Here is a 17,875-nt window from a genome sequence, read left to right as displayed (position 1 = left end):
GAATAAATAAATCTTTAAAAAGAAAAAGAAGAAAAGGAATGTTGAGTTTTATTACCTGGCAGAGAAGTCTCTTTGCTGGTGTTTCATTTTTAATTTTTTAAAAATTATTTATTTATTAGAGAGTGGGAGCATGAGCAAGGGGAGGTGCAGAGGGAGAAGAGACTTTCCACTCAGCAGGGAGCCCAATATGAGGCTTGATCCCAGGACCCTGGGATCATGACCTGAGGCAAAGGCAGACATTTAACCAACTGAGCCACCAAGGTGCCCCTCATTTTGTTTTAAATATGTTTGCCCAGAGAAGTACAGAAAATAGCAGCTCCGTGGGAATTTCAAGAAGCATTAAAATTAATGAGGCGTATTGGCTTTTGGGAAATATACCACTAAGATAAATGTTCCAATGGAATTAGAAACTTAGAAAATTTTATTTCTGTTCTATTTAATTTGGATTTTTCTCAAGGGTTATAATTATGTTTAGGAGAGACGTAGCCCATCAGACTTTCACGTCATCTGGCTGAGTATCATAAATTACAGACACAGAGCTGTTCACTTTCCATGAAATTTTTTTACATTGATTTACAGTGTCCTCCAAAGGCAAATTGTTTGTAAGGAAGCTTTCATTTATTGTGACTATTTTTATAGTCTCATGTATCCAACAGATTTTTTTAATATTCTGTGAGCAACACTAATGGCAAAATAACATTTCTATTGTTTAGCTACTTAGCAAAATATGGTCGTACCAAAAAAAAATAATGTAAGCTAGTACTGCTTTGATCATTAAACAGATAGGTCACTATTACTCCTGATGTGTGATGTGTTTGTGTCAACCTGATTTGCCTTTAGGTTGGGATGGACAAAGCCCTTAATCAGCTTTCTGTGCCCTTGGGACAGTTACGAGAAGAAGTTCTGGTAAGTTCCCAAATAATATAAAACAATCTGCTGTGAAGCATGTTGTTCTTGTTTGCTTTCTCCAAGAATTCCTTTCATCTGTTAAGTTTGTGGTGGTGGTTTTTAATGGTTCGTGATTATAGTATTCACCTTCAGAAAAGTTGTAAATAATTTTCTATTTTTGCATGTGCTGTTACAACCTGAAAAACATGTTCAATTTGCAGAAGACAGATTCTTAGGGTAGACAGCCTTAAAATGTCAAGGGAGAGGAAGTGTATTTCCAAATTCAACTTATTCATGCCACTTAGCTCCTATGTAAGTGGTTTCCAACTTATGAATGACTTGTATTTTAACGATTTGTAATTTTTTTTAGTATCCTTCCCCCCCCTTTTACATGTGGTTAGGATCCTAGACTGGTCTATAAAAGCTCTGTAATGCCCAGTGTAACTGAAGGATAATAGAAATGTATACCTAATAAACATTACATTTTAATGTTTTGCTCAGAAAGTCTCTACTGTGGGAATGGGACTCCCCACCTCTAAGCCATTGGGAATAGGAACTCCACCCGGGTGAGCAGCGGAGGGGGAGTTTTGGTATCACTTCCAACAGGAACTGTGCTGCCCTGTCCTCCCCAGCCCCCATCCCCATCTGTGCTGGGTGCCCCGACTTCCACCCTCCATCTGTTTTGATGCACTGTTGTAAACTTGGTGCACGACACAATCATTCCTGTGTGTGTGTCCTCTAGCTTGGATGGCCTCGTGCACCTAGCCCCTAAGACGGTGCCTGGAACCTAAGGAGAGAATATAAGTAGAAGATAATTTAAGGGAAGACAGAGTGCATGGTTAGAGCCAAGAAAAACGCGAAGTAACAAATACCAGTGTTGAGAAGCCCAGGGGAGGGGTAGGCAGGAGAGAATTCGTGAAAGAGGTAAGTCTGGAGCTGTGCCTTGAGCTAGTCAATACTTTTCATTGTTTATGTCTTGCTTGAATTTTACAAAGTCTTGTTAAGGTACTTTTCCTTGGAATGGAAGAGTGATTTTTGTAGTCCTCTGTTGGATTCCACACCAGCCACTGTATGGTTCTCCTGACTCCTTTTTTGTGTGCCTCTTCCTGCCCCAGCCTTGTAGCTGTGGTATTTCCCAAGCACAGCCTTCCCTTGGCCTCCCACTCTCCTCTCAAACCCCCTCCCTCAAGGCAGATTTGCTCTGCTGACTGCTGCTCTGCTCACCCAAGCTCTTGTCCTGCCTCACCCCCCCAACCCCCACCAGCACCGTATCTGTATCCTCTCCCTTTTCCCCAACCATCTTTATAGCCACTTTTGTCCTACTCAGCCATGGGCCTGACCTACCTTTCTGATCCCAATTCATGGAGCTACTCTGTGAGATTCTAAGATCATTGAGGGATAAGACTGTTTCTTCTTCTTCATCATTGTATCCTCATGGGCTACCAGAGTAGCTGATGTCCAGTAGGTATTTCATAATGTTTTTAGTATATGTGCTGCCGAAGCGAGCACTGTGCTGCCAAAACGAGCATGGTATTTCATAATGTTGATGGAGTGAATTAATTCACTTTTCTGTAGAATTTTTGTGATTTGTCCACTTTATTCTATTTGCTTCTATTAACCTGTGTTTTGGCCCTGATTCCTCATTGTCTTGTACTTGCTTTCATTCATTAGCTTCTGGACATGTTTCTCCACCTATGCATTCTCCCTTTTTCTAGCCTTCTGTTCTTTATGTTTTGATTGCTTATATTTCCAAAACAGCATTTCATCCTGGTGCATCAGTGTTTAACCATTGTCTAGTTCTCCAAAATATGCAGAATCTAAAGACCTTATCTGAGTGAAGTCCTCCTAAATTGACCCTCGCTTCTTATTTCTACTTCTCTGTTTTTTTTTCTTTTTAAAAGATTTTATTTATTTATTCATGAGAGACACACACACAGAGAGAGAGAGAGAGAGAGAGAGAGGGGCAGAGACACAGACAGAGAGAGAAGCAGGCTCCCATACACGGAGTCCGACATGGGACTTGATCTCAGGTCTCCAGGATCAGGCCCTGGGCTGAAGTTGGCACTAAACCACTGAGCCACCAGGGCTGCCCCAATTTCTACTTCTCTCTGAAATGAAGCCTGCAGGGCACATGGCTGTGTGCCTGTCTGACCCCAAGCATGTACACACTTACATCTTACCTTTGTCTTCTAAACGTCCCCTCTCCACTTTAGCCAACAAAGGGTTTCAGAGTTGGATTCAAGCCTCACCCATTTTCTAGACTCTCCTGTACTTTGCTTCAGATTATCCATTTTTTGCCCTGACCCCCCATGACTTTCACTGTATAAGTACTGTTATTCTTCTGGCCGTGAGACCCTGGCTTTCTGTCATTTTGCCCCCAAATCATGAGTACCCTCAACAGCAATTGTGTCTGGTATGTTGTATTTTTGTTAATATCTACATAATACTGGCGTGCAGGTATTAAGTTCTGTGGAATTGAATTAAATGCATAAACTTGATAATCTTGTGAAATAATTTCTACAATACATTTTCTTTATTATTCTTCTAAAGAGTCTCAGGTCATCTGTCAGTGAAGGAATCCAGGCAGTAGATGAACGAATGTGTAAACAAGAGGACATAAGGAAGAAAAAGGTATCCTCCAGTGGCTTTCTTATGTAGCATGCCAGTTAAAGCCCTCCCCTCTTATTTCTTTTTACTTGTTAGTACTATTCAACTTTTTTCAAAACTCTTGTGCATGTGCATATTACACATTGTCATGTTATCTACTTGAAATAATAAGAATTTTGGAGGCACCCACATGGTCTCAAGATCTCTCACTTTTTCCAGAACAAGAAACAGTAATAACTAATGTCAGTGAAGCACTTAACAGTTTAACTGCCACATAAATTTTCAGTGAACCGTAAAGAAAATATGTCTTTTTAGAGATTAGGGTAGAAGTGGCCTTGAAACAAATTCAGCATTCAGCATTCTGTTGCAGGTTTGTTTTTTTAGAAAAAGTAGTATGTTGCTCTCTCATCCTGCCATGTTAATTTCTTCTTTTGTTTCCCTTCTTCAAGTATACCTCTGCATGTTCTTCCCTTACTTTTCAGTGGTGGTAGGTTTTAATTTTATTTTCTAATTTTTTTCTTTCTGTTCCAGTGTTAGCTTTTATTTTACTTTTAAAGTTTCAGTTAGTTAGCATGCACTGTTCTGTTAGTGTGTAGGACAGTGAGCTGGCACTTCTGTATACCCCCTGGTGCTCATCACTACAAACGTACTCCTTAGTGACCATCACCCAATTAACCCATCCCTGATTTTTTTTTTTTCCCATCCATGATTTTGTTAATGATCATAATGATGTAAGGGCACAGTGGGAATTGGGATTCCAGACTTCTAACTCTAGCCTGCTGCTCTATCCAGTGTTTTCTATGTGTATTTATTAGCATATTTTTTAAAATATCAAGGGGAAGAAGCCTATTTTAGAGACCTTCTGTTTAATTTTCCTTTAGATTTCCTCGCAGCTTTTGTCCAAATAATTCATATAGTGCATTCCCAGACAAGATTTTTTTTTTAAAGATTTTATTTATTTATTCATGAGAGATACAGAGAGAGGCAGAGACATAGGCAGAGGGAGAAGCAGGCTCTATGCAGGGAGCCCAATATGGGTCTCGATCCCGGGACTCCAGGATCACACCCTGGGCTGAAGGCAGGCACTTAACCGCTGAGCCATCCAGGTGCCCCCCAGACCAAGATTATAAGCTTTATGCGAGCAGGGTATTTTTCTTGTTTTATTTACTCATGTCCCCACTGTCTGGAAGAATGCCTAGCTCCTGGAGGTGTTCAGTAACTATTTGTTGAATAGATCACTTTATATTTTTTTGTTCTTTTAAGGATGAGAGTTTTTAAAATATCCTTCAACCTCTTTGATAATATTTGTGGTGTAAAATGTCTTTAATGAATTGATACTTGGATATAGGTTTATCATGCATAATAGGATAAATATGATCAGAAACTAAAATTAAAACATGAAAAAAGGGCCATAAGAAAATAAACAGAGCGGTACCTGAGTAGCTCAGTTGGTTAAGCATCTGACTCTTGGCTTTGGCTCAGGTCATGATCTCATGGTTGTGAAATTAAGCCCTGTGTCAGGTTCTATGCCCATTAGGGATCTGCTTGAGATTCCCCCCCCCCCCAAGCATGCAAATCTTCTAAAAAAAAAAAAAAAAAAAGGGAAATAAAGTGCCCATAGAGAGGTTCAGGATGGGAAAAAGAAGAAATAAGAATACAGGATATGAAAAAGCAAAAAGTCTAAGTTTTTGTTTTCTATAAACTTGCAACAGAATATTGAAATATGGTTCTTCTAGAAAGTCAAAATTAAGATTTGCATTCTTGGTAATTCTGTGTTTTGTAGAAATACTCAAAATGTAGGTTGCTCTGTATATTTGAAGGTGACTTTTTGGTTTTATATTTTCCTGCATTTAGCATGGAAAATAAAGATGATTAAGACAAAAGGTCATAACTTTCTTCGTTTGCTTAATTTTTATTTTTCTAGATGTGTGTGTTGAGGCTTATACAAGTTATTCGATCAGTTGAAAAAATTGAAAAAATCTTAAATTCTCAAAATTCTAAAGAAACATCTACACTAGAAGCAAGCAGGTAAGTATTTCTTTACTAAATAGCACATAAGTTAGTACTTCACATCCAGTCTAAATTTTTTTGGTTTTTTTTTTTTTTTTTTTTTTTAGTTAGAATTCATTTCTGAACAAGAAGAAAATCCAAGTCTGTGGTGTAATGTTTTTGAATATAGCTCCAGGAGAGTGGAGCACATGAACTGGTAAAGTTTATAATATGTCACTATAAACTCTTGGCAGTTACAGGCCACAATTCCAACGTGTCACCTTTCAGGAAGTCAAAGACCATGTGCTTCCAGGGAAAATTTTTTGTATTTGGAATCACCTTCCCTGAGGATTAGGAAAAGCCTTACTGATCTTCAAAGTGTACCATTTGTAGTTCTTAGATTTTTTTTCTGGACCTTCCCAGAGTGTAACCATTGATGTATTTTGCACCAGCATTATATCGTGTCTATCGAGGAAAAAATAGACACATTTAGTTGAAAGTTATAAACAGGAAAGAAAAAGCTTATGAAACAGAAAAAGATGAACTGTGACTGTCTTATTTCCTTCCTGGTGTGAATTTTCAATCAGCCAGGCAGATGAGTGACTCAGAAAATGAGTTGTTAGATCATATCAACACTAGTGGGGTGCATCATGGTATGCTGAGAAGAGCATGGGCTTGTGTTGCATGTACCACCTGGGCAGCCCGAGTCAAGATCCTCTGGTGCTCTGTATCCTCTCTAATGTAAGGCTAACAATTCACTCCACTTGCAGGGTTATCTCAACCCGTGAGATACTCTCAGCCATACCTGGCATACACAGGTGCTCCTAGGTGTCAACATGGGCCTAACATAAGTTTTTCTTAAAATCACATGGATAGCTGTAACATTTTTCCGTGAGTAATATTGGATAATCTGCAAAACCAGCCAATCAAATCCAAATTGAATATACCCATAAAAAAAAAAAAAAAAAAAAAAAGAATATACCCATAGTTCAAAGGCTTGGTCATACTATAAAGGCATGTTAGATTTCTTTTTTTCTTTTTTTCTTAAAGATTTTATTTGTTTATTTGAGAGAGAGAGGGAGGGAGAAGCAGACTCCTCACTGAGTGGAGAGTCCAATGGCTCGATCCTGGGACTCGGGGATTGTGACCTGAGCTGAAGGCAGATGCTTAACCAACTGAGCCACCCAGGTGCCCCAACATATGGATTTCTTAATTTTAGCAATTAAGGTTTTAGATTTGGAAAGGACTTGAGAGACCCATAAGCTCCAAATCTCTGATTATGTACATTGTCAACAGAGACTTCCCAAAGGAAGAAATTCTTGAGTCCTAGGTCTCTGCCTCTTTTAATATCAAGATGTGTAAATAAGTGGTCTATACCTGGCACATTTGTTTGTTCAGCCCATTGCTTGTGCTTCTGCCCCTGTTCATCTGCACTTAGCAGAGACTCGGTGAGCGTCCATTCTGGCCAGTCCAGTGGAGCCTGTCTCCAGCTGCTCTGCTTTGCTGTGGCCCTCGGAGGCTCTCACAGCCCCACCAGCCAAGTCCTTCCAGCTTTCTTCCCATCTTTGCCCAGTCCCGCTGTGCTCTTTTGATCGAAAGACCTCAGTGATTTCTATTTCTGTAATACTATCCCCTCGCAATTTTGTCTTTGATAAATAGACATTATGTTCTTTCTTGCTCAGAATCACCTTTGAGGATTTTTTCTTTACTCTAGAACCGTAACTCTGAGCTGTAAGAGTAAGGAAAGCCAGAGCAGTGTTGGTGAATAGTGAATATATCATGCTTGCTTAGCCAAGAAACATTGATATAATGGATAGATATTTATTTATTTATAAGATTAGTCAGTCACACAAGATTAGTCAGTAGAGTTAGGAATTAAGCTTCAGAGTTGGTCGTGCCGGGCATTTACTTTCCTTCACGCTAGTTCAGATTCTACAGGACTAGGCACACTGCTGCTGGTGTTCACACATTTTGTGTTTCCTTATGATGCGGGCTTTCCCTGCACTACCTGACTGCTCCTCAGATGCAGGATGCCTCAGAAAAGCCCAGCAGGTGCTTTGGGTTTGGGGCCTTTATAGTTTTCTTCTTTTCTTCTTCTTTATAGTTTTCTTCTTTTACAATGCAGCTTCTTTTTAAGTGGTGTTGGTGCTTTATAATGTGTTTGGGGTATGGGGAATGGGGAGTGCATTTATTACACTTGGCAGATTCACAGTGAGTGTTTTCTCACTAGAACCCAGAGCATATAGATTGCTCTTTCTGCTATTTGGTAAATGTAAATTTAAAGTAAGCTATTTTGAGTATTTCATTTATTGTTACGAAAGGGCCAGTTTTATTTGATTGAAGAAACAGTATTGGGTACTTTGAAGTAGTAGAGGTCTTACAGAGGGATGGAGAATGAGGCGGGTGGAGAAGAGGAGGATTCAGGTATGACTGATAGGATAGGGCTAGAGAGGGAAGGAGTGTAATCATGAATGGGAGAGCCTGAGGAACGTGGCAGAAACACACAGTTGTACCCACGCTGACCTAGTCCAGCTCCTGCTGCTTGTCTGGCCCTGTGGCCAGGGCCACGCAGTGTCAGTGGCTTCTGGGTAACAACCTCCCCTGCCCTCACCGTTGCCTGGAACCTGCCCCACAGATGGCTTGCTGGGAAAAATTGATGGCACGAAGATGCAGGTGCAATAGCTGTCACCTTGTAATGGGGACCCTGGGAACACACTGTGAAGAAAATTACAGCACAGGGGGCGCTAAAGCCTCACTGGGTGATGTGGTCTTTGGGAAATTAAGCTTCGGGAATTACATTTCTATAATTGTCTCTACTAGTCCACTTTGGACTGGACAGATTTTGGAGAGAATTGCCACAGAATTTAACCAGTTACAGTTTCATGCTGTTCAAAGCAAAGGCATGCCTCTTCTGGACAAAGTAAGACCGGTAAGTGTTGGTTTAGATTTTCAGTTTGCTGTTTGCGAATTTACTGGATGATTTGGTTTAACCTAGCATTGCCCCTGATAATTCTTGTTCTATGGGATTTTGAAACTAGCTTTGAATTTTTTCTTACAGTTTTTGTTGTTTGGGACCCTGCTTCTAGCATGGCGTGCTATGTAAATTTTGTGTAAAGATGCAAGCATAGCCTCCATACTAAACTAGTAAAATTAATTCTGAATTTCATGTAACTGGACATATTACATGATATAGTCAGAGTTCATTTATCCAAAGCCCTTGACTGGGTTTTAATGCACTTTTGTCAGATTTACTCTGTAGCTTACGAGGAAAATAACTTTTTGTCATTCTATAACATTCTGTCTAAACTTTCCTTTCATAAAACAAAGATTTACTTACAAAGAAATAGTGGGGAGGAGAGGAGATTTGTTGTTACTCTCCAGGAAATGCTAATATTTGAATCTTATATATATCCTAGTAGAATAAGAGGTTTGGGATATGTGCGTGTGTGTGTGTGTGTTTGAATTTTTAGAAATTGTTCTACCTGGAGCTTTTCTTTACTTTTTCCTCACAGCGTATAGCTGGCATCACGGCCATGTTACAGCAGTCTCTGGAAGGCCTGCTGTTAGAAGGTCTTCGGACTTCCAATGTTGATATAATTCGGCACTGCTTACGGACCTATGCCACAATTGACAAGACACGGGATGCAGAGGCATTAGTTGGCCAAGTACTAGTGAAACCGTACATGGATGAGGTTTGTGCACCTCATGTTCTTCAACAAACACTCATAGAACAGCTACTCTGATTTTGATTCTTCTCTGGCTATGAAGGATAGATCGGGGATCTTTCTGTGAAGATTCTCATGGTTACTACGCTACCGGTTGTAAGAAAGGGTTGTCACCATGGATTACTGTCAGGTATACCAGGCGTCAGGTATACTCTGTGGTATCTTCTAGTGATGCTGTAGTTCAGTTATGCCATAGCTCGCTCATAGCTTAATTAAGATGAGCAAGGGATCATCATAATTTAGTAGGGGTGAGGGTGTTGCCTAGGAAGAAAGTATGGACCAGAACATTTTCAGGTCAGTTTTAAGTTCTGTAGATTACACGTAAGTGAACTTGTTGAAGAGCATGTTAGCACTGCCGGGGGAGAAATAGAACAGTTAGGTGGATGACCACACTGCACGTGCCTTGTGGAGGAATTGGAAGACAACCCTGTGAGTGTGGAAAGCCCTTGAGGGAAGATGTCTTCACAGAATAGATTTGGCCTACATCTTGAACACCATGGAGTTTACCAGGCCAGGAAGATGGGATGGAGGGAATATTCAAAGATGAAAGGCTTTTATCGGCAAGTTAGCAGGGTAGAACCTTAAATCCAGACTTGGCTGCTTAGTATCTTTCACCTAAGACGATATAGTTAATGCAGGAGGTAAGTATATCCTGTCTTTGAGCAGCCGGAGTATAGGCTTTGGGGTATGAGGTTGCCGACGCTCAACCATTTCCAACTTAGGAAGTGTCAGTTTCATCTGGTTGGAGCTGATAGAAGTCATAAAGCTGGTCCTCAGTGTTTGAGGACTTTCTTCCAGTCACCTGCCAGCATGAGTGTGCTTTCTGTCCAGTAAGTACAAAGTTTCTACCCACCGTGACTTCAGGATGAAAGCCTTCCAGTTTTAAAACGGATGTGAATCCCATTGATAAAAGTGAAATTGAAGGATTAATTTTAGTAATCCTCTGAGTTTTATTAGGATTACTAAAAATAGATGATCTGTCAATTCTCTGTGTGTATCCTATTATATACTTCATAGCTATCTCTGGGGGGGTGAAAAAAGATCATGTTATTCTTTATCAGTAAGTGAAAATACTTTAGTTACTAATTTATGCCTTTTTTTGCTGAACTGAACCTATGTGCTATATTAAGGAAGGACTTTAAGTTTCAGTGGCATATTAAATGAACTCTGGCCACATTTGTATTTAGAGTTTCTATGCTTGTCATTTACCTCCTGACACTCAACCTTACCACAACAAATGAAATAATAAAGCAAAATAAAATGTATTTTCTTCCATCACTCTCTGTTTCAACGCTTCCCCTAATCTGGAGATGATAGACAACAAGGCCTGGGTGAAGACAGTACAGAGCTGTTGTCCGGGGTTGTGGTACTTGGCTTTTAAGCTCAGAAGGGAAGCAGATGAAGTGTGTGTGGTGTTTCAGCTTTAGGCCCATGTCTGTAACCCAGCCTTTGGATTAGAACCCTGGGTCCCTCAGGGTTAGAACCATGTCCCCTAATCCTAGGAACTAGTTTTTAGTGTAACTACTACTTAACTCCTGTTTAGAAAGTATGTCCAGCGGGGAGGACGAATGAGGAAATGTGTTCTTCAGGTTTTCTTTGTTTTTTCTCTTTTGTGTGTAGTTCATACTTCTTTTTTAGGTGCTTAAAAAAAATGCTATTCCTTTTGATAGGTGATCGTAGAGCAGATTGTTGAATCTCATCCAAATGGCCTTCAGATCATGTATAATAAGCTCCTGGAGTTTGTTCCTCACCACTGCCGCCTTCTTCGAGAAGTCACAGGAGGAGCCATCTCAAGGTGATGTAAGCTGCTGTGCTCACACCTTAACTCAGTTTAGTTAAGACCACTTGTTGTGTGCCACTGATCATTGGCTGTCTTCTCTGAACTGAAAACGTGTGTGCTTTCCTATTTGTTACCAGTGCTCTGAGGCACTAGCCTGGGTTTACAGGGAGGGAAATGAATAGTGGGCACTAACCTAGAAGGTTACATTTCTCTGAATCCAGAGGCTCTACTTTTCTCTACACTTTCTCCTTAATCAGGTTTGAAATCAAAATTAGTTTCCTTCCATTATTCTGATGTCATCATTCTGTGTAGAAATAGCAATTTGATTTTAATTCAACAAGTTTTATACTGATTGTGATTAAAGTGTTCAGTTTTCCCTCCCTCTTTCATTTCATTTCCATAGCTTTCCAGTTCTGTGTTATGAATATCCCATTACCTTTCGCCATCATCGTCCCAGTCCAGGCCTCTGTCATCTCTTTTCCAGAAGAGCAGGCTCTCCCCACTCAGTCTGCCTGGCTCCACCTGTCCCTCTTCATTGCAGCCCTTGGCTGTCCCACCTGCCCGGAACTCTGCTGCCTTTTTAAGTCTTCCATGGCCTTTCGTTGCTTATGGAGGAACATCCAATCTTCCTGGCACAGCATGTGAGGCCCTTGATGCTTTGGTTCCAGTGGTTCTCCACTGTAGAACTTGCCACATACCATTTTGGTCCCTGCACCAAACAGTAGTACTTGCCCTTCCCTAAAACACCTTGTATGGAAGATCCCTGACTTTTTTTTTTTTTTTTTTTAATTTTTATTTATTTATGACAGTCACAGAGAGAGAGAGAGAAGCAGAGACACAGGCAGAGGGAGAAGCAGGCTCCATGCACCTGGAGCCCGACGTGGGATTCGATCCCGGGTTTCCAGGATCGCGCCCTGGGCCAAAGGCAGGCGCCAAACCGCTGCGCCACCCAGGGATCCCAAGATCCCTGACTTGACATTGATTCAACTTACGGGTTTTTGACTTTACATTTGTGCAAAAGTGATATGCATTCACTAGAAACCATACTTCAAACTTTGACTTTGGATCTTTTCCCGGGCTGGTAATCTGCAGTTGGATCCTCTCCTGTGATGCTGGACAGGGGCAGTGAGTGCAGCTCCCAGGCAGCCACCCAATCACAAGAGTCAGCAACAACACACTGAAACCATACTGTTTCTCATTTTTCAGTGCAATGTTCAGTAAATTACATGAGATATTCAACTATTTATTGTGAAATAGGCTTTGCGTTAGATGATTTTGTCCAGCTGTACCATACTGTAAGTGTTCTGAGGACATTTAAGGTAGGCTGGGCTGGGCTCTGATATTCAATAGGTTAGGAGTATTAAATGCATTTTCAGCTTATGAGATTTCCAACTTACGATGGGTTTATTAGGAACTAACTCCCATCATAAGTTGAGGAACATCTTACTCTGTGCTTCTGTTTTCCCTCATTGTCTCCTGCCCTTCCTATCCCCTTTGTCTTTCTGTTGACCTGTCACTCCATACAAAGCTTCACTTAGATACCACCTCTTTCAAGAGACCATCCTTCATCTTGATGTTCAGCATTATCTACATGCTCTGGATTATAGTACATGTTGACCTTTACCTGTGTTGAGACTGATGTTCATAAACATAGCGTGTACTCCCCTTCTGCACTGCCCACACCTTTCTCACTTGGCACAGCATCTTGAAGATAGCAACCCCCCCAGTGTTTGTATAATGAAAGAATGAATCTGTTTCCAGCATTAGAAAGGCAAATGAGGTCCCTAATCTTTATGAAGTAAGCAATCAATATATTTGGTCTTGGATTTTTGTTCTTTGGAAAGAAAAGTCTGGGGTAATAAATGTGCCACGTGACCATTGAAGTGTCCTATTTCCACTACATAATTTTAGAGAAAGCCTAATTTTGCCACTTGTGTTTAGTAATCTTGAAGATTTAGTTGGATTTGGATTTTAGGTAAGAATTTAGTTTAGCGCCTGCCTTTGGCCCAGGGCGCGATCCTGGAGACCCAGGATCGAATCCCACATCAGGCTCCCTGCATGGAGCCTGCTTCTCCCTCTGCCTATGTCTCTGCCTCTCTCTCTCTGTCTCTCTCTGTGACTATCATAAATAAATAAAATTTAAAAAAAAATATTAAAAAAAAAGACTATTAGAATTTAGAAGTCATGATGTGATATAAGGATACCTGGGTGGCTCAGTCGGTTGAGTGTTTGCCTTTGGCTCAGGTCGTGATCTCAGGGTTCCTAGATTGAGCCCCACAGCAGGCTTCGTGCTCAGTGGGGAATGTGCTTCTCCCTCTTACTCTGCCTTTCCCCATCCTGCTTGTGCTTTTTTGCTCTCAAATAAATAAATAGAATCTTTGAAAAAAAAAAGTCATGATGTAAAATTAAAGAAGCCACAGTTAGTAAACAATCAGTCGTCACTTAGATTTGACAAGGCTAGTCTTAGTTCTGAAATGTCAGATTTCAGCACTTTGGAAGTTCTTTCCCACAGATTTCAGTGTGACAGAATTCATGTAGAAGCTTCAGAAATTTCAGGAATCAAAGTTGTACCTTAATAGATCTTCATTTGCCCGAAGCACCCTCATTAGGCCACCCCTGACTGTCCCCCTTGCTCAGCTCTTGCCTTCAGGTTTCCACAATCTCTGCTTCCCTCTCCATTCTCTTCTTTTTCCCTCTGTTGTTTTCTGTATGTGCCCTTTAGAATCTGGCAGCTCCAGCAGCATGTAGTATTTATCTTCCAAAGAATAAGGATTCACTTTTCTCATTAGCCATCTGTTTCAACTGTTAATCTTGCAGATGTAAATTTTCTCTTTGGGGCTTTCAGTAGGTATTTACCTGGGGGATGAGGAAATCTTGTCATTTAATATTGCTTATACTATGTGCCTCTGTAGTTCTAAAATCCTTAATTTCATTCTTTCCTTCTCTAGATATCTTAATAGAGCTAGTTCTTAGTATGAGTAAAAGTATGGGTGTGTGGGAAGCAGGCATCTTCTTTGCCTTCCCTAGCCCTCTTCCCAGCCAGTGATTTCTTACCAATAATGAACTATAGTAAGATTATTTGGTATCCCTTTCTGGACAGTAAAGCATAGCTTCCTTGATAACCTATCTTTCCTGATAATTTTCACTAAGTAGGAAAATTACAAAAGCATTTTTCTGTTTAATACCAGCATAGTTGGGCAGCCTGGGTGGCTCAGCGGTTTAGTGCCTGCTTTTGGCCCAGGGCGTGATCCTGGAGACCTGGGATCGAGTCCCACATCGGGGTCCCTGCATGGAGCCTGCTTCTCTCTCTCTGTCCCTCATGAGTAAATAAATAAAATCTTTAAAAAAAAAAAAAAAAAAAACCAGCATAGTAAATCCCAATTCCCTATCACAACTTGGCTACAAAACTCCCAGTTTTGCTGAAATAACGTATATTGAATTGCTGACCATCGTTAAAGAAAATTATCTTAAAATAGAGCATATTATGCAACATACAACAATCAGAATGGGTTGTAATTGAGGGGACATTTGCCTCAAAGATACTTATGTGTCTTTAAATTCAGGAGAAACTTAAGGAATCTGTCTTACTTATTTACTTAATGTATATAAACATCACTAACATAGCACTTACTGTATGCCAGGCCCTAGCCTAAATGCTTTACAAATGTTAACCCGTATGATGATCCTATGATCTGTATCCTATCATCTCTATCTAAAGATGAGCTCCTGAGTGGATGCTTTATCTCAGTGTTGCCTCTCATCTGAGTTGTGAATTAGAAATCCAAAGCCCAGTCTTTTGCTAAAAAATGCAAAATAAAGCATGGACACACAACAAACCATTAATGTAACAAGTTTTTTGTATCAAGATTTATGATCAAAATTTTACACAGAGCAGTACTAGAATTTTAGAACTGAAGGTGATCTTAGAGATAGCATCATCTTCACAAAGCTCCTAGTAATTGATAAATTAACATAATTTACAATGTTTTATGGCTTACTAATATTAAGATTGGGTGCAAAGGTTGCTTTTCTTGTGTTATTGAACTACTACTTTTCCAAGATAGAGTGTTAAGTATGGTGGCCTAATTAGGAGGGGAATCGTGCCAAGGCAATTTGATGTGGTAGTTTTGCCTTAACCTTGATACCAGCTTGCTCTCCTGTGTGATAAATAGAGGAGTCAGGATACAGAGGACATATCAGCTTCAAGGAGAGACTGGGATCAAGGAGTCAAATAGAAGTGTGAGGCTATGAACAAGTTAATTGACAAAGAGAGTTTTTTTTTAAAGGTCAAAATAAGTTTTAGACTGAGGAACTTTTAGTAAAAACACCACAGATAGAATTTTACCCTTTTTATTTTTATTTATTTATTTATTTATTTATTTATTTATTTATTTATTTATTTTTAATTTTTACCCTTTTTAAATAGAAGAGCACAGTGTATCTGATTGAAATTTTGCTCTTGTCTTACAGTGAAAAAGGCAATACTGTTCCTGGGTATGATTTTTTGGTGAACTCTGTCTGGCCAGAAATAGTACGAGGATTAGAAGAAAAGTTGCCTTCTCTTTTTAATCCTGGGAATCCTGATGCATTTCATGAGGTACCTTTTCCTCCATCATCTTGATTCTTGAAGATAATAACCAGAGGCTTGAGCCTAATCATGTTTTCTGCACAGTCTTGGTTTAGTGGTTTATTAAAAATAAAAATTTAGGTTCGTGAGTGAGCATTTACTTAAAAATTGTTTCATTCAAGTAATAGTCTCTGGCACTTTTGGGAATAAATATTTTAATTTGAGAATGTATAGTAAAATTCAGTCTAAACAATTATGAGATATGTGCATTATTTTTCTCACTTTTAAAAAAATTATTTATTTTCTCACTTTTTAAAAAAGATCCTAAAGACCATTAAAAGCCAGTCTTGTCACAGTTTTCCATGAAAAATTAGATTTGCAGATCTGTATGTACTGTATTAATTTTAAGGAAAACTAAGCATATTGATTGGATTGTAAAATTCTATTTAGTTTTTAAAGTGTAGAGAGGCAGACAGTAAGTGTGATGAGCCTGGGGCCTGATGGACTTCAAAAACAGGTAAGACAACAAATTTGGAGCTTTATTTTTCCAGAAATCCCACTAACCTCTTTTCTTAACTAATTGTGTGATGCTGCAGTATGTTGAACAATATGATCACTTGGTATTGTTTTCAGTAATTTGTGTTATAGCAATTTTTGTGATTTTTAAAATAGGGCTTTTAAAAATAGATACTATAAGCAGAATGAAATAGTGGTCTTAAGCACAAGCGTTTTAAGACCCTTTGTGTTTTGCTGTGCTTTAGGGAATAGTACTGATCACGTTAGGCTTAGGTGATGTTTCAGCTCAGAAATGACACTTTCTCATAGAATTTTGACTTTAGAATTCTAAACCAGGACTGAATGTTGGTAGGTATATTTCCAGCAAACATGGCATTTGTCAGTTTCTTTCAAAAAAGGCTTTCAGCATTACTGTAACAGGCTTCTTGTGAAGAGAGAAATAGTTTTGTATTCCTTTAGCATCCCATCATCTGCAGAGGTATATATAGTTTGATCCCAGACAGATGAATAATACCTTTGCCTCAACTCCGTACATTTAGACCACACTCAGGGGATTCTATTTAAGTGTTGCTCGGACCAATTGAAAGAAATTAAAAATGTGTAGTGCTGAGTACACTACAATTCTGGCCTAAGCACAGACTTCAGCATATTTAGGTGAATGGTTTGGTAAGCCAGAATTGAGTCCTCTTAATTAAGAAGTATATGGAAAGTCCACAAATGTTCTCCTTAGAGCCTGGGCGCTTGGGGTCTAGAGTACCTGCAGAGGAAGGTGCATTTACAACATCTGTGGTTTTGCTCTGCTGACCACTCATGGTTCTGTGCCCTTTATTTCTTTGGGCAAATTTTCTCTGAGCTTAAACAGAAGAGGAAACTTCATTTTTAAGATAATAACAGTTATTACCCAGTAGGGTAGTTTTGTGGGCTAAATTAAATAAGACCGTTGTAAGCACACGCACAGGTGCTGAATGCTAAGTAGGGTTCAGCTGCTGCTCTCCATGGCATCGTGAGCACCCCCTGTCAACTTCCATGCTGTCTCGTCTACAGAAATGATGTGATTGCTCACCTGGATGATTCTTTCCTTTTAAAAATTTTCTACTCCTGTTGGAGCAATACTTAATTTATGGTCTCTACCAATTCCAATGGACTAGGTTAGGGTTGCCCTAGAATATGAGAGCCGTCATTCACAGAGCACTGGGTTTCCAGGTGGGCTTGCCCATGTAAGACCTTGAGCATGTCACCTTGAGCGTGTCATTGAGCCACTTTGGGCATTACCTGGTCTTCAGGTCAGGACCTGCAAAGAAAGCTCTCTTCAGGTCCCTGTCAGCTCTGAAACTGAGTCACAGTGTTCACCTCCTTTATCTTGATGATAGTTTTTCCAGTAGGTTCTCATCTCTGGTTAGTTGGCTTACAATAAAAATTCCACCTGTTTGTTCTTATTTTAGAAATACACCATAAGTATGGATTTTGTAAGAGCATTTGAACGGCAGTGTGGATCACAGGCCAGTGTTAGAAGATTAAGAGCACATCCTGCCTATCACAGCTTCAATAATAAGTGGAACTTACCTGTTTATTTTCAAATAAGGTCAGTAATTTATTCCTCCCCCTACCTGCTGAAAAGGAATTTGAATACTGGCAGGCTGTTGCCCCACTTAACAGCCCTTCCTTTGAGATCATTATACTGTTCTTGGAAGCAAAATGTAAAGGGGAAACATGTAAGAAGTGTTTCGATTGCCAAAGTTCTGGCTTGCACGACAAGAAAGAATTTGGTAATTAGGGGGCCGAGAACACCAGCCTTGGATTTAA

General features: G+C 39.8%; 1 protein-coding gene across 2 annotated transcripts in view; it reads left to right on the top strand.

Moving 5' to 3' along the window:
- COG2 (component of oligomeric golgi complex 2) overlaps positions 1-17,875 on the top strand; it is a 51,347-nt gene that overhangs the window by 18,532 nt on the left and 14,940 nt on the right. For both annotated transcript variants that reach the window (XM_077894542.1, XM_077894541.1), the window contains exons 3-10: positions 841-906; positions 3,439-3,519; positions 5,420-5,523; positions 8,305-8,413; positions 8,997-9,176; positions 10,880-11,004; positions 15,460-15,586; positions 17,515-17,654. In XM_077894542.1, the coding sequence (XP_077750668.1) occupies positions 841-906; positions 3,439-3,519; positions 5,420-5,523; positions 8,305-8,413; positions 8,997-9,176; positions 10,880-11,004; positions 15,460-15,586; positions 17,515-17,654 (932 nt within the window). The remainder of the gene's footprint in view (positions 1-840; positions 907-3,438; positions 3,520-5,419; positions 5,524-8,304; positions 8,414-8,996; positions 9,177-10,879; positions 11,005-15,459; positions 15,587-17,514; positions 17,655-17,875) is intronic.

The sequence above is a fragment of the Canis aureus genome, chromosome 4 (assembly GCF_053574225.1).
Source record: "Canis aureus isolate CA01 chromosome 4, VMU_Caureus_v.1.0, whole genome shotgun sequence".
Taxonomy (NCBI): domain Eukaryota; kingdom Metazoa; phylum Chordata; class Mammalia; order Carnivora; family Canidae; genus Canis; species Canis aureus.
This window is presented reverse-complemented; position numbering and strand designations above follow the sequence as displayed.